Source organism: Wolffia australiana, chromosome 8, assembly GCF_029677425.1.
Source record: "Wolffia australiana isolate 7733 chromosome 8, ASM2967742v1".
Lineage (NCBI taxonomy): Eukaryota > Viridiplantae > Streptophyta > Magnoliopsida > Alismatales > Araceae > Wolffia > Wolffia australiana.
This window is the reverse complement of record NC_135842.1, coordinates 87008-102448: the sequence shown is the minus strand read 5'-3', so window position 1 is coordinate 102448 and position 15441 is coordinate 87008. Positions and strand designations below refer to the sequence as shown.

Sequence of the window (15441 nt, the reverse complement as noted above, 5' to 3'; positions counted from 1 at the left end):
CATTCCTAACCTTAGAGATGGCATGCAAACTTTCTATATTAATTTTGCTACCACCATCATCTGTAACATTATTCAAACTACTTCTAATTACATTACTAGATGATGCAGCATTTCTATCTCCATCATGGCAATGATGATGGATATGTTCAGAAAATGTGTTGCATGATGTCTCTATGTTACTATCTATACAAGATAAATTCCTAGGATTAATGTGGGGTTGATGAGGGAGTTGACCTTCATTATGCCCCCCTGGGAGGGATCTCCTCCATTTCAACTTTTAACCTATCGGTACTAGAATTTTGATGAAGTGCATGTGCTCCTTGCCCCCTCTTCAACACCTCACTTTCCCTCTTGGATTCTTCAATGGTCTGCATCATTATCTTCCTGTCCTCTTGCATTTCCCTGTTAAATTCCATTAAAGTAACATTAGTTTGAGCATTAGAAGCATTAGAATTAAAGGGTAAGGGTCTAGGATAGTTTTGATAATTCTACTACTGTGTAGGAGGGGCATAGGTCCTCGGTTGATAGTTATTACATGCTCCATTGTTCCACCCTTGGTTTTACATATTTGGCTTTTGAGTCCATTGGTTATGTCCAGCATTTTGGTTTTCAATTGCATTGACCTTCTCAACCATGGGTCAAGTTTCATATGTATATTCTGCGCTAGAACAAAAACAACATGGGGTGCACATAGGTGCATTGTCTTGAATGGGGGATAACTTTCCTCTAGGACCTTCCAATAAATATTTAAATGAGTCAGCCATTTCTTCTATAGTTTTCCCCATCTTCCCTATATCCTTCTCCATCTTCTCCATCCACATCTCCGGCTCTACTACCTTCACATCGATTAATCCTCCTCGCTTCTGTCCGGCATTCCTCACATTGTTAGAGAAACTTTGCCTATAGACCCAATACTCTACAAGCTTCTCCATTAAAGCCATAGATTCATCTGCATGAGTGTTTAAAAGCATACCGCCACTAGAAATATCTATTAAGTGTATCTCTTGATCATTTAATCCACCATAAAAAATTTGAACGAGTTCATGGGTGGGGAGGAACCATGGTTTTAAATCATGGGGAAAAACCATGGTTTTAAATCTCTCCCATGCTTCCCTGGGAGAGTCCACTCCTTGGATGAAATCTCCGATCGTCTTCCTGTATGAGTAGAATTTTTTTAGGAAGCTGGATTTCATCTAGCTCCATGTTTGACATTCCTGGCCTGCTCTTTTGAACCACTCCTTCGCCCTGTCTTTTATTGCAAAGGGAAATAGCATCAATTTGAGAGTTTCCTGCATAACTATAGCCAGAGAAAATATGAGAATATTCTTCTAAAAACTCATATGGTTCTTCATTAAACCTGCCATAGAAAGTTGGGAGTAAGTATAACATATTTGGATCAATTCTGAAATTAACATTATCTGCAACTGGTGAAGTGATGTGGGAGTAAGCTTCACTCTCTGCTGGATCAGAGAATTCTTTGAGCCTCATTCTCCTTGCACCTTGCTCCGTTTGGTGGTTGTCGCCCATGTCGACCTTCTCTTGTTGATTTTCTCCTTCCGAGCTTTCAAAGATTGGTTCAGCACTTGAACTATTTCCTCTCATCCTGCTTTTGTCAAGATCAACTAGAATAGGTTGCAGGGATCTCTTACCTTTCATGCATGACCACTTAACATCACTTGTTAGAAGAAACGGGTTAGGTAAAAACATAGCAAAGCTATCAATCTACTCTCACAAAGATGTATATCTATGAACACATATATATAACACGAGTGAAAAATAGAAAAGAAGCCAATATATTTCTTCTCTACTATTTGATAAATTTTTTTTTCAGACTTAAGTTATCGTGCCTAATCGGCAATGATGCCAATTGAAAAGCCTAAAAATGGTGTGATTAAATACAATTTAAATGTGTTGTTTGGATTTAAGCTTATGCAATAAATTTATAAAACTCCTTTTTTCAAAATATAGAAAGTATAGAATGAGAAAAGGGTCGATCCACTGGGAGCAACTATCCTTCAAAACTGAACTTATTTCATGTTTCTAAAAGCTAAAAATTGTATGAACTAATGGAATGCCTAAGAAATAGAGAGATGATGTGAAATGATAGAAGGGGATCAAGCAATTTGAACCTTCTCCTGAAGATTCAGATCACCTGAATGAATGATGAGAATGATTTCATTGTTGAGGGCTTGATTCTTTTGAAATGATCAATACCTAAGTGAAGAAATGGATGGAAAGAAATCCTACCCCTTCTTGATATTGATTCTCCCTTGCGGGAATCAAGATCTTGAAGGAAAACTGAATATAAGTGCTAAACAAGATATATTTACATTGAGATCCTAGAAATGGTAGATGACGTATCGAATTGGTTTTTGATTTTAGATTGTACTCTTGAACTAAGGTGATGCTCTCCCCTCAATAACTACTCCTATAACTTGAATATTTCACCCATACTTGGCATTGTGGAAACAAACAAGACGAAGAACAAGAGGGGAAGAAGAAACTCACCAGATTAACTCAAGAACTGCAGAAAAATTTGACTCCAATAGTTTGATGTGTTCTTCCTAGCCAACTAGGGTTGGGGCAAGTTCAGAACCTCTCTTCCTTCCTGTAGACGACCAAGGTGCTCTCTATAGGGCTTGGCGTATAACACTTTATTTTGCGGCAGTCAAGGTCTATCTTGTATAATCAAAGCCCCCCTCCACTTTCCCCATTCCCGACATTATTTTACAAATCCCTCTAGTATATTGTAAGAATAAGAAAAGACAAAACTGCCCTCAAAATTTCACATTGATCTGACGGTCGGATCTTGAGATATCAAGGTTTCAATTTTCTTGAATTGTGGCCATCCGAATTCTTCATTTTCTCTGTCCTCCAACTATCGCCAGCTCATCTTGCCTTCCACATGAAGGAAGGAATCTCTCTGCTAATCTGGTATTGGAAAATGTGAGAAAATGTGGGAAAAAAGTCCATAAAAGTTAGGAAACACCATTAGTAATTATAAATAAGTAGTCTTTGCCTTATAACATTAATTTCTTCAAGAATCTGAAGTTAAATAAATATGTAAAAGTTCCAAAAAAAATTTAAAATCATAAATTCACATTAATAGCAATTTTTAATCAGTTTAAAGCATGATAACATGAAAATATGGACATTTACATGAAGATTTTTATGATTATGCATGATATTTCTACAATAGTTTGCATCTTATCACACCACAGGGGGACGAGCATATGTGTGTGATGGGGATGTGACCAGTTGATGTGTAAATCATAAAATCAATGAGAAGAACGCCGGAGAGGCTGACTGATCAAGCGGTAAACCTGATAGTGACACGAGGGGTCTGGGCAACGGACAGGCTTCTAATGACCCAGATGATCAGATTGAAGGCCAACGGAGTGGGGGGGGGGGGCGATCTTCATCCATGAGATTCTACGCCGTTGCCGTGAACGATGCATATCCAACATCGATGAAAGAAAGTTCCTAACACGAGTATGGTGGCTAGTCCTATAACATGTATAAAGTCTCTTGAGGTAGCGGAGCAGTCAAAAATCGGCACTAACAAAGATAACTATACTGTAAAAAGAGAGAGAAGAGGATGTGAATGGTGGGCTCAAGCCCGGATGTTCGTGACGGAGTGCAGGTTGATCATCGGCAAAATAAGCTGTAGGACCACGTTGATCGCCGAACAATTGTGGACGCCATGGTCGAGTGGGATGGACAAAGGTGGCATGCGACAGGGCTCTAACGAGGAGACGAAGACCGTGAGCAATAGTGTGGTATGAACTGCTTGCTTGGTGTTTGTTGCGCACCTTGCACCAGATGTACCCACGATTCAATGTGGCGACAGCGTCGAACGAAGGACAACCGTAGGCAGTAGGGCATGATGCTCAGAAAACTGATGACCTAGGGCATCGGCAGCTAACAGGGCTGTCGTCGAGGATTCCTAGGTCATCCATGACCCGACACCATGTAGGGTCAGCTGGTTGATTGAATTAGGGCTCGAGATGCGGTGTTTGGTAGGCACCGCGGGGGAAAGCAGATGGCTATGACCCATAGGAGGGGATGGGTCTTAGCGTCGACGTTAGCTGGGTTGAAACGTGGCACTGGTTAGTCTTAACCAGCACGAGTTGTCCTTGTAGCAGCAGCGACAACAGTTCAACGACGGAGTTGCTGATAAGCCTGAAAATATGTGTAAATATGTCATTGATTTGACGTTTAGGCTTATACAATAAAATTTATAGATACCCTTAATCACTAAATATAGAATATAGAGCAAGCAAGGGGTCGAACCATAAGGAGGCAGCAAGAAAGAATTTTTATCCAATTTTTAATGAAGTAATTCAAGGATCAATTAATTTTGCAATTAATAAACCTTAACTACACTTAGTAATGTTTTTAATTAATCAAAATCAAGTAAAAACTTAATTTTGATTTTAAATATTTCGGTCAAAAAGCTCAAGATAGAATGATTTCAATTATAAGATGAGATTAATTCGGATTATTAATTTCCCAATTATTATAAAATTTTAAGACACTTTTTATGAATAAAAATTGGGAATTTAATAATCAAGAAAGGGATTTTGAAATTGGAGTTCAAGATGAACGAATTTATGGATGAAATTTTATATTTAGGGTTTTTATATATTTAATTAAATTTCCAAAAAATCAATTTTGAAATATAGAGAGAGAAACTAAACGAATTAACCTAGAGAGAGAAAGTGAAGAATTTGGGGAAAATGTGAAATAAGACCCTAAATTAAAAATCTAAAATTGCATAATTGTTCCAAATCTATTTAAAATTAAAGATTAACAATCAGATCTTGAATCAGACTCAAAATGCAATGCTAATTTTATTCAAAACAACTTCTAGGGCATGTACATTTTGCCCATGCCTTGGCATTTTGGAATCGTTCAAGAAGAAGTTCAAAATACAAATCAGAAACTTACAACTTTGAATGTAAGATCAAGATATGTTGTCTTCCAAAGCAACTCTTGTGTCCTTCCTGGCCAAATCCTTCGGGAGAGCTTCAAAAAGTGAATTTCACCCTTTTCCAGATCGCTATTTAAAGATCCAATCGTCTAGATTGTAAAGGGAGAAAAGACAAACATGCCCTCAAAATTTCAGCCCAATCGGACGTCTAGATCTCAAGATATCAAGGTTTTATTGAGGATTAATTGTGGCCGTTGGATCGTTTATCTTTCTTTTAAAAAATGGGATTTTTCTATAGGCTGGCATTTTTTTTTCTCGTTTCCCCATCCTTGGATCATGCGCTGCCACGTTTTTTTGCACTTGAACAAGTTACAATCATCGTGAAATGATTGTCTCATTTGAATGGTCAAGAGAGCGCCACGTCATCTTGTTTTAATAAAAAAAACATAATAAAGACAAAAGAACACTTTTTTCTATTCGTTATAATTAATAGTATGCAGTCGATTTCCACGTGCATTTAATGCATGTGGCGAATCGACTACGGCCTTCATTATTAAATTCGCGTCGCAATTTTTTGTTTTGATTTATATTCAACGCACGTGTGTCAGTCGTCGCGTGCATTAAATGCACGCAGCTAACCGACCATGCACGAGGTAAGTTATTATTTAATAAATGCACGCGGAGATCGATTCTCCGCGTGCATTTATTGCATGAAAAAACATTAAAGAAAATGTACCTTTTCTTGCCGACCACGCCACGTCATAAATACTTTCTATCAATGATTTACTCATTATGGCATTGTGATTTGCGATGCCATAATGACTGAATAATGCTCTTTCTTTTTCTTAATATTATTTAAATAATATCCATCCACTTATTCGCCCGAATTTTGGGCGAATGACGTGGATACCCCTTGATATATGTATAAATATATTATAAAATGCCAAAAAATAGAATATGTATTATTTAAATATTAAAAAAATACCTAAATATTGGTCAGAAAATTATATAAAAATATGGAAAGTTTCCAGAAAAATTAGGAAAACCCTTACCAACCTTTAGCCAAGTATTTAAGGCCATGTAAAAAATATTTCTTCAATGAAATGAGGTTAAATACATGTAAAAAATGATAAAAATTAGAAATAATCATAAAATCAAAGTGTAAGTCATTTATCTTCATTTTTATATGATAACATGCAAATATGGTCATTAAAACACATAAATATATGTAAAATTCATCAATTAATCATGTTAATTTGCAAGTTATCAGTTGCACCGTCGGCTGGGGCGCCAGGTATGTGACAATATCAGCAATCTCAAACTCTGATATAGATGATTGTAGGGAGGGGAGTGGACAGATTGAAATTCAGGATGAAGATCAGTGAATTATTTTGTTCAATTTTTGGAAAAGATAGGCTAGATAGGGAATTTAATTTTCATATAGTAAAGTTCCTAATCTAGAGAGATAAAGTAAATAATGACCTAGAGAGAGGAAGTAGCAAAAAATTACGAAAATAGAATTTCAGGGTGGTGTGATGTAAATATATGAATCTGGGATAGTAGATTATATGAGAAATAAGATAGAATCACATTTTTTTAGTATTTATTTCCTTGATCTGAAAGAAATGCGATGATCTTGATCATTCATACACCTCCAAGGACTTGTATATATTTCACATGCCTTGGTGTTTTAGAAATTTTAAAAGTAGGAATTCAAAGATAAATAAGAAACTTACAAGATCAATCAATGATACAATGGATTATTTAACTTAAGAAGCTCTAGTCTCCTTCTAGGGCAACAAGGAATGGGGCGAGCTTCCATCCTTTTTTCTCTGTCCCCGAACATCAATTTCATAATCCAACCATATGGATAGATAGGGGGGAAAAAGATGAAACTGCCGTCAAATTTTAAACTTGATCGGACTGTTGGATCTCAAGATATCATCATTTGAATTTTGTTTGATCTCCACCAATGGATCTTCATTCTCTCTCATCCATCCAAGTGCCAGCGGGATGTGGATCCATATTTCATTTGTTAATAATTTTATCCTTGTTTTCTCCATTATGCAGTGATTGGCCGCCACATGTCCTGAGCAATTAGAGCTGTTGGATGGATGAAATTTTGTGACGAATGGCGGATAACAAAAATGAAGGACGAATGATGGAAATAACGGATGACTATTACAGATGATGCCCAATGCAGTTGCCCACCCGCCCCCGCTCGCCGCCACTGCCCAACCCTTGTCACGCGCTCGCCGCCGCGTCCCCCCCCTCCCCCTCCTCTCGGCTCTGCCCACCTCCCCTTCCTCTCCTCGGCCACTCTCTCAGCGCCGCTGCCCAACTACCCTGCCATCCCACGCTCATCGCCGCCCTCCCTCCCCCCACTCGTTCCCGCCCCTCCCCCCCTTTCTCGGCTCTGCCAAAGGTGTTGGGCAGCGTATTCTGTGCTGAAAATAGTATCCATCCAGTTTGCAGGAAGGTGCATCGTGCTGAAAGTTCTTCAGATCGCACTTTATGGCTCTGAAAGTTCTTTAGATCGCATTTCAGATTGCACTTCATTAAGTTCTTCACAGCAAACATTTTCGACACAGTAGAATCACAACAAACATTTTGACAATGTGTATTTGAAAAGACACGGCAGATTTAGAAAGCCGAGAATTTTTTTTTGTTCAGCAATTGCTTACAGGAAGAGGAAGAGATCCGTAGGTCCAGGAAGAGGTAGAGAGCCGAGAGACAGAGAGAGGGCGAGAGGCAGAGAGAAGACCGCGCAGGGGGAGAATGGACAGACAGAGAGAGGGAGAGGGGCGATATACGGAGAAAGGGAGAGAGGCAACAGAAGAAGAGAGGCCAGCGGATAGCCGAAGAGGGGGAAAGCAGAGAGAAGGGATAGACAATGCCAAGGGGGGGGGGGGGGTTCAAAGACGTTCGTTCTGTCACCGTGACATCCGTTCCATTCCATTTTCTTTGATGGACGATTGATGGAGCCAACGAATGACGTACTTCAGATGATGAGGGAACGGTGACGAATGACGAAAGTGACGAAAATTTTTCCCCCGAACGGATAATGGAGCAGAAGTCCGTTCCGTCCGTTCAAAACCGTAGTTTGTTTTCGTCCAACAGCTCTATGAGCAATAATGGAAAAGTCAGAGAGAGAGAAAAAAAGAGAAGAATAAAAAAAATAAAAGGAGTGAAATATCCTTTAGCACCATTGTGGCACTAATGTCAGACCCCAAGGCCGCAGTATGGCTCACAAAAGGGTCTAATGCACCAAGCAGATATTAAAAGCAAAAAATACAAAGTAAATGCCTTCAATAAATATAAAATACATTTATGGTTCTAAGATTCATTTTGCAATGATTTAATTGACATAAAAATTCTAGAAAATATAGGAAATCCAGAAAAGTTAATTAATGCCTTTACTAAGTCAAAAAAATATTTTTGAGACCCATAAAAATAAGTTCTTAAGGAAGTTAATGCCAGAAAATTCTGTAAAACAACAAAAAATCTGGAAAATCATAAAATCACACTAAATGCTATATTAATCATTTTAAACAATGATAAAATGAAAAAATGGGTATTTTGATGCATAAATTTACATAATATGCATGATATTTGTACATTGATTCTCATGTTATAACTCTCCAGTATAGAAGTTAAGGAGATTAATGGAGGAATATAAAACATGGCCAGGCTCCGCCAATAGCCGCTTGATATCCGAAATCATAATAGCTCCAGTCTGTCCCAATATCACATAAAATTAATGTTAAAACTCGCATAAAATTCTCTAACAAATAGAACTTGCAAATATCCATCAGTAATAACTGCTTGTCAAGCAGGGTTAGTAAAAAATCTAAAATATGCATAAAATGATACTGATATAAAATTCATGGATATTGAAATAATCTAAATGATAACATTAAATAATGCATATTAAAAATCTTAAAACAGTATCAAATGCATGGACTTGTGGGCATATTTATCATGTTATCATTGTGAAAATGGATTAAATATTGAGGGAAGCATCACAGCTTTAAACAAGGGATCTGTCATCTTGATTAAATATTGTGGAAGTGGTCCTAAAAGCTAGGAAAGTATGGTTTTTTTTAATTGGCAAAAAACACGGTGCCGGGTACGGCCAACCTTGCAGTTGTGCCCGTAGACCGATCCAGCCGTGCCCTGGACGCCACCCAGGGGGATTTCATTTATAAAGTGAAGTGTTTATAGGCATGGAGCGAATATAAATATGCCAATTACACTCGGATCCCACTCGTCCACGCCCATGTGCAGGAAAGGAAACGATACATAAGTGATACCTTGCAGGTGCTCGGCGAAGTGCTCGCGTCGACGCCTCACACGAGCCCCCCGCATGATGATGGTGGAGAGATAGTGGAGCTGTCCCCGCCTTTAACAAGTGCATCGAAGAAGTGCGTGGCGAGGACCTCATCCTAGGTGGGTGCAGTCCACCCCGCTGTTGTGATCGTCGGATCAGGCGTGAGCGCTGATCGTCGGATCAGGGAAAGTATGGTTGATCATGAAAGCTAAGGCTTCGGTGCAGTTAATAAAAGCTAAGGCTTGAGGTTTGCATTATACCTCCTAATCAAATAGCATCAAGTTTGTTATACATGTCTACAAATTTATCCAAATTTCTGCATTCTCCTCTCCTCAATCAAATCTTTATCAAACCTTAACTTTTTCTTTAATTTATTGGCATTCTGCTCAATATCCCTACCTTTATCTCATAGTTGTATCAATTTCCCATCCCGTTAGATCTTCTTATTTGAGTTGAGATTCAGAGTTCAACACAAAATCCTTGTAAATTGGCCCCTAATTCGCCATTACGCTTGATTTAATTATTTCATTTAGTTTGACTCTATTTTCCGTCACCTTTTTACGTAGGAAACATTAACTAATCATTTATGGTTGGGGGAAATCATTGACGACAGCTCGTTTTAGATCGGAAGGGTTACATTTTTACCGTCCCCTGAAAGATCATCACTGAAAGAGCAAGTAAACTCCATCGCCAGGATGAATTTTCGTGGTTATATATAATATAAATGGCGAACTATGGAGTGTGAGCATTTAATGACTGGCGGTCTTGTTCGTAGCTCAGTTCGCACAGTGCTCTCCGCCGAATAAGGGACCAACAGACTACTAAATACTTGTGTTTGGGCCCCATGGCGACTGGCAAGCTCCTCTCCCGGTCGGCTCTGTCTCCCGGGCCTGCATGAACACCCCCGCAGCCGCGAGGCGGTGCAACAATTTCCTTCACGTGCTGGCGTCTGCACCGTGATTAGTAAACGACGCAGTCCGCACCTCGCCTCCGAAGACTGAGAAAATAAAAGTCGGAGCTTTTCTCAAGGCCATGAATCTCAAACTAAAGGCTGTCGGCCCGTGACATTATCCTCGCGAGTTGGCCGCTATCCACCGAGAGGCGAAGCGCGGCGGCCGACGCTTCTTTAGTCTCCTTTGACTCGTACTGCTACTTGTTACTGCTTGGTTATTTCCTGTGGCAGTCGTAACTTGGCAATGCTACAGATGAAAAGTTTGTCCTCTTCAGTTCAAAATTTCGTCCTGTGTAAGAATAAGAATAAGAAGAAGATGATGATGATGACAATGATGATGATGATAATGTTGATGATGAGTATGACATTGCAGAGGAGAAAAATACCGCGGACGAGGTCTCTGATCGAAGGACGGGGTACTGGGGTTGCTTACTGTGAGCCTGCTTGGCTGGCGCCAAGATGACCCCGATGAAAGAAGCACAGGGGGACACCGACCGCCATGCCCTCCCTTTACTTCACGGAGTCCGGCGGTGGACCACGGGTGGGTCAACGGCGCTGGCTGTATTTTCTACTCTGTGCTGCAGCGGATCATTTTAATTGCTCTCTCCCGTTCTTTATTCTTTTGGCTGTCTGCAATTCCCCTACTCTTGTTTCTGCCTTGGATCTTGGTCCACGCCGCTACATGGGATCGTTCTCCGGTTAGCCGTCACTCTAGTGAAAACTTCGCCGCCATGGGTAGCCGTGTGCCGAAGAGCTTCTGCTCCTCGGCCGCGTCTTTGCTCCTCCTCTTTCTCCGCCTGGGCTGCATCTTTATTCCTCCCACCACATCCTCCGGAGCTGGGCCCGTGCGGAGGAAGAGAAGCGGAAGGAAGAAGAAGATATCCCCTCTCATCTCCCCATCCCGCTCTGCCGCCTCCGCCCTCTCCGGAACTCGAAGCCTCGATTACAGGCCGCCGGCATCCCTCCGCTCCCTGATCTGGCGCATCCGATGTTGCTTCTCTAGGCCGCCGGCTCCGTCGCCGCCAGCCCCCCACCTCTCTCCCGCTGAGGGTCGCGAGGAATCGAAAAAGACGGCATTGGCTAAGCTCGCCGAACGGGCCGACGGCCTACCCCGCATGGCCTCCGTGAGGCGCTCCTCCTCCTCCCGCGAAGACGTATTTCCTTGCGCCTCATGCGAGGAGACCTTCCCCGGCAGTCACCTTCTCGAGCTGCACCAGGGGGCGCGACACGCGCTCACGGACCTCGCCGAGGATGACTCGAGCCTGAACATCGTGCGGATCATCTTCCAGTCCTGCTGGGGGATCGGCGGCGGCGCCCCCTCTATCCACCGTGTCCTGAAGATCCATGGCTCCCCCACGGTGCTGGCTCAGTTCGAGGACTGCCGTGACTCGGTCAGATCGAGAGCCGCGGCAAGGTGGGCCTGCGGCGGCGGTGACAGCGCGGACGAGCGGTGTATGGCGGACGGCAACGAGCGGCTTCGCTTCTACGGCACCACCTTTCTCTGCGGGCTCGCCGACGAGGCGAACCCAGCCGTCTGCGGCGGGCCCTGCTGCTCGGCCTGCTCCATAGTCCGGCACGGGTTTGGGGACAAGGGCGAGGACGGCGTCGCCACCCGCGGCACGGGACGGGCCGCCCACTCGGCGCTACCGGAAGAGCTCGCGGCCATGGGAATCCGTCGCGCGATGCTGCTCTGTCGCGTCGTCGCCGGCAGAGTCACTATCAGCGACCCAGACGGCGCCATTGGCCCTGGCCCGGGATACGACTCCGCTGCGGTTACCGCCGTCGGGTCCGCACCAGAGGATCTCTTGGTCGTCTTTGACCCGAGGGCCGTGCTTGCCTGCTTCGTCATCGTCTACAGCGTTTAACCACTGGCCCTGCGCCTTGTCCTTTTGCGATCAATCTTGCCGTTCGATCTTAAGTTCTTCCCCACGTCAACGTATTCAGGATCATGGAGTAAAAGCTGTCGGTGTTGCGAGTAACCTCGCCAAATAAGGAAGAGAGAGAGAGAGAGAGAAAAAAAGAAGGGCCGCCCGTTTTTTTTCTCTCCACGTGGCTCTCTCCCTCCGCCCGATTCTCTCTCCGACCAATTTGGGAGGTTGACCAAGCTTCGGTCGACCGAGTTTTATGGCGTTTTTTTCTTATAAATATGTAACCTTTCATTTTTATGGCGTGAACTTCTTCTTGAGTTATTTGTCTCTTCTTCTATCATCTTCTATTCTTCCCCAAGTGAGTGAGGGACTTTTTGTGAGTGATTTCGCTTGGCTTAGTGCCAACAGTCCGTTCACCGTGCGCATTTACTTCAGAACTTGAATAAAAGACCTCGTCGAGAAAGCCGTGGTCCATTGATACAAGAGCGATGACGTCATTGCCGTGCCAGCGGCGAAAAGCCTCGCCTCTGGGTGCGGCTGGGAGGCTCCCATGGACGAAGCCCACTTTAAAAAGTTGGATACAGGAAACTAAGAGGTGAGTGAAAATATATAACAGCCAGTGGATGAAGGGTCTGTGACACTGTTGCTCGCGGAGCTTTAATCGATGGGTGGGTGGCACACAAGAGGGGGGAGAGAGAGAGAGAGATAGAGAGAGAGAGAATACAAAGTCCACGAGTAACTAGAACAAGAGGGGCCGAAGCCAGGGAGGACTAGTGTTTTGCATAAATGGCGTGCCCTGACGCCGACTAAGGGCTGGACCGGAACGGAATGGCCCTTATCACCACCTGGTGATAGACGGCCGCGATCGCCGCGCCGAAGAAGGGTCCCACCCAGAAGATCCACTGCGTGAGGAAAGCATTAGTTGAATGAAAACCGCAACTCGCAGGATCAAGAGGCAGAAGAAATTAGCAGGGGGATGACTTACCTGGTCGTCCCACGCAGCCTTGCCGTTGTAGACGATGGCGGCCCCTAGGCTCCTCGCCGGGTTTATGCCGGTGCCTGTGATAGGGATGGTCGCCAGGTGAACGAGGAAGACGGCGAAGCCGATGGGCAGCGGAGCGAGAACCTGTTCCGGCCACTCTCAACGTCAGCCAGCGGGAACAAGAGTAGAAGGAGAAAAGGGCGAGCTCACCGGAACGTGGGAGTCGCGGGCGCTGCGCTTGGCATCGGTGGCAGAGAAGACGGTGTAGACGAGAACGAAGGTGCCGACGATCTCAGCGCCCAGCCCGGCACCTTTGCTGTACCCGTGCGCCACAGCGTTTGCGCCGCCGCCAAGGCGTTCGTAGGGCGACTCCTGAAACCCCTTGACCACGCCGGCGCCGCAAATGGCTCCCAAGCACTGCATGGTCATGTAGAACACCGCCCGGGTCAGCGACAGCTTCCGCGCCAGCAGTAGCCCGAACGTCACCGCTGGATTGATGTGGCCTCCTGCAACAGACGAATAAGATAGCCTCCATCGCATCTCTCTCTCTCACTCAGAGCGACCGGTGATATGGTTATAGACGTCCCTCACTCACCAGAGATGCCTGCGGTGCAGTATACGAGGGCGAAGATCATTCCCCCGAAGGCCCAGGCTATTCCCTGGATGCCGACTGAGGAGCACATGGAAGGGGAACGCTTCACGCCCATAACAGTCTGGAGGGTGACGTAGAGGAAGAGAAAGGTGGCCACGAACTCCGCTATACCCGCCCGGTAGAAGGACCATGACTTGAGCTCCCCAGCTTCAATAAGAGGCGCCGGCGGCGGCTCGATGTAGTCCTTATCCCCCTGAGCCGCCGTCCCAATTGGCTGCCTCTCAGAAAACTTGTTTGCGCCGAGCCTCACATCCTCCTCACGAAACTCTGACATTTTCTTCTCCTGAACGCTCTTCGCTCCTCTCTCTCAACCGACCCCGGTCTCCTCGTCTCTTTCCCCCTCACGCCTGCTTTATTTCTGCACTATCGCCCGACTGCGGTCTCGTTGAGGTGTACGCAGAGGAGAATCTCTACTTTATAAAGAGGTGGATGCTGTATGGAGACCGCGGGCACATGGGTCCTCTCTCTCGCTTTCTCTCTCTCTCTCTCTCCCTCTCTCGCCTACTCTCTCTTTCTCCGTCGCTCGCTTGGCTCTCTCTCTCTCCCTCCCTCGCCTACTCTCTCTCCCACTCTCTCCCTCTCTCTCTCTTTTTCGCTCTCTTTCTCTCTCTCTATCTTTCTCTTTGCCTCTCTTTCCTCTCTCTCTCCCTCTTTTTCTCTCTGTTTCTCTCTTTATCTCTCTCTCTCTCTCTTTCTCTCTCTTTCTCTTTGCCTCTCTTTCCTCTCTCTCTCCCGCTTTTTCTCTCTCCGCTTCTCTCTTTATCTCTCTCTCTCTCTCTCTCTCCAGGAAAGTGATGCTGAAAATACAAAAAATGTATAGAAATATTCTCCGAGACAACCGAAAATTACGACACTCTAGCGTTCGCATCACCACTGAGGTACTGAGTATCTCCTGGTTTCATCGTTCCATCCAATCCTTTTATCCGCGCAGATTCGCAAGAGCACTTACCCAGCCCGCCAGTATCTAGCCGCAGAGATGGCAGCGGAGAATGAGTGGATGTTGATCAGTTTCGCAGGTCTGAATCTTCGGATGAGTCAGCCTGCTCTTCTCGCTCCGGCGATGTCTCCCCCCGATTTCTGACCGGTTGAAGACAAGGTCAAATGAAGGGGTGCATAAACTGACAACTTTACATAGAGCTTTGCACTGACCCAGAGCTTTCAAGCCCAAACTGGTGAAAGATATCAGCTGCAACAGCGCTTTGCAGATAGATAGTGGTTAAACAGCTGCGGGCAGACAGTGCTTGCTGACGAAACGGGGTTTAACTATCTATTGGAAATTGGCTGAGACCTTGAACATGCGCGCCTGCGCAGTAGGCCCATATTCGGATGTTGTCGACAGTTTTCGACAGTCCACGGGTTCCGCTCGTTGGGTTGGCATTACAAAGGGAACTTAAAGTCTTAAAAAGTCCGTGAGTGCGTTACTCAAAAGTTGGCCGGTCTAAACAGGAACCCGGCCGACCCTTGCGAATGGCGAGTCAGTGCCAACCTCAGTTCGGCATTTGCTTCCCACGAAAATCTCTCTCTCTCTCTCTCTCTCTCTCTCTCTCTCTCTCTCTCTCTCTCTCTCTCTCTCTCTCTCTCTCTCTCTTTCCCCCTCTCCCGCTCTCTCTCTCCCCCTCTCCCGCTCTCTCTCTCTCCCTCTCCCGCTCTCTCTCTCTCTCCCTCTCCCGCTCTCTCTCCCCCCCCTCTCTCTCTCCCTCTCCCGCTCTCTCTCTCTCTCCCCC

At 44.6% G+C, this 15441-nt stretch overlaps 2 protein-coding genes across 2 annotated transcripts; one reads left to right on the top strand and one right to left on the bottom strand.

Moving 5' to 3' along the window:
• Window positions 1–10619: 10619 nt before the first annotated feature.
• LOC144707044 (zinc finger (C2H2 type) family protein) lies at window positions 10620–12400 on the top strand. The gene has a single exon (XM_078580164.1). It carries the CDS (start codon window positions 10947–10949, stop codon window positions 12078–12080), a length of 1134 nt encoding a protein of 377 aa, XP_078436290.1. The 5' UTR covers window positions 10620–10946; the 3' UTR covers window positions 12081–12400.
• A 272-nt stretch (window positions 12401–12672) lies between these two features.
• On the bottom strand, window positions 12673–14116 carry LOC144706753 (aquaporin PIP1-3). The gene is made up of 4 exons (XM_078579767.1): window positions 13661–14116; window positions 13276–13571; window positions 13069–13209; window positions 12673–12985 (listed from the first exon to the last, which is right to left on the bottom strand). The coding sequence occupies exons 1-4, from the start codon at window positions 13989–13991 to the stop codon at window positions 12890–12892; spliced, it is 864 nt and encodes a 287-aa protein (XP_078435893.1). The 5' UTR covers window positions 13992–14116; the 3' UTR covers window positions 12673–12889.
• Window positions 14117–15441: the final 1325 nt, after the last annotated feature.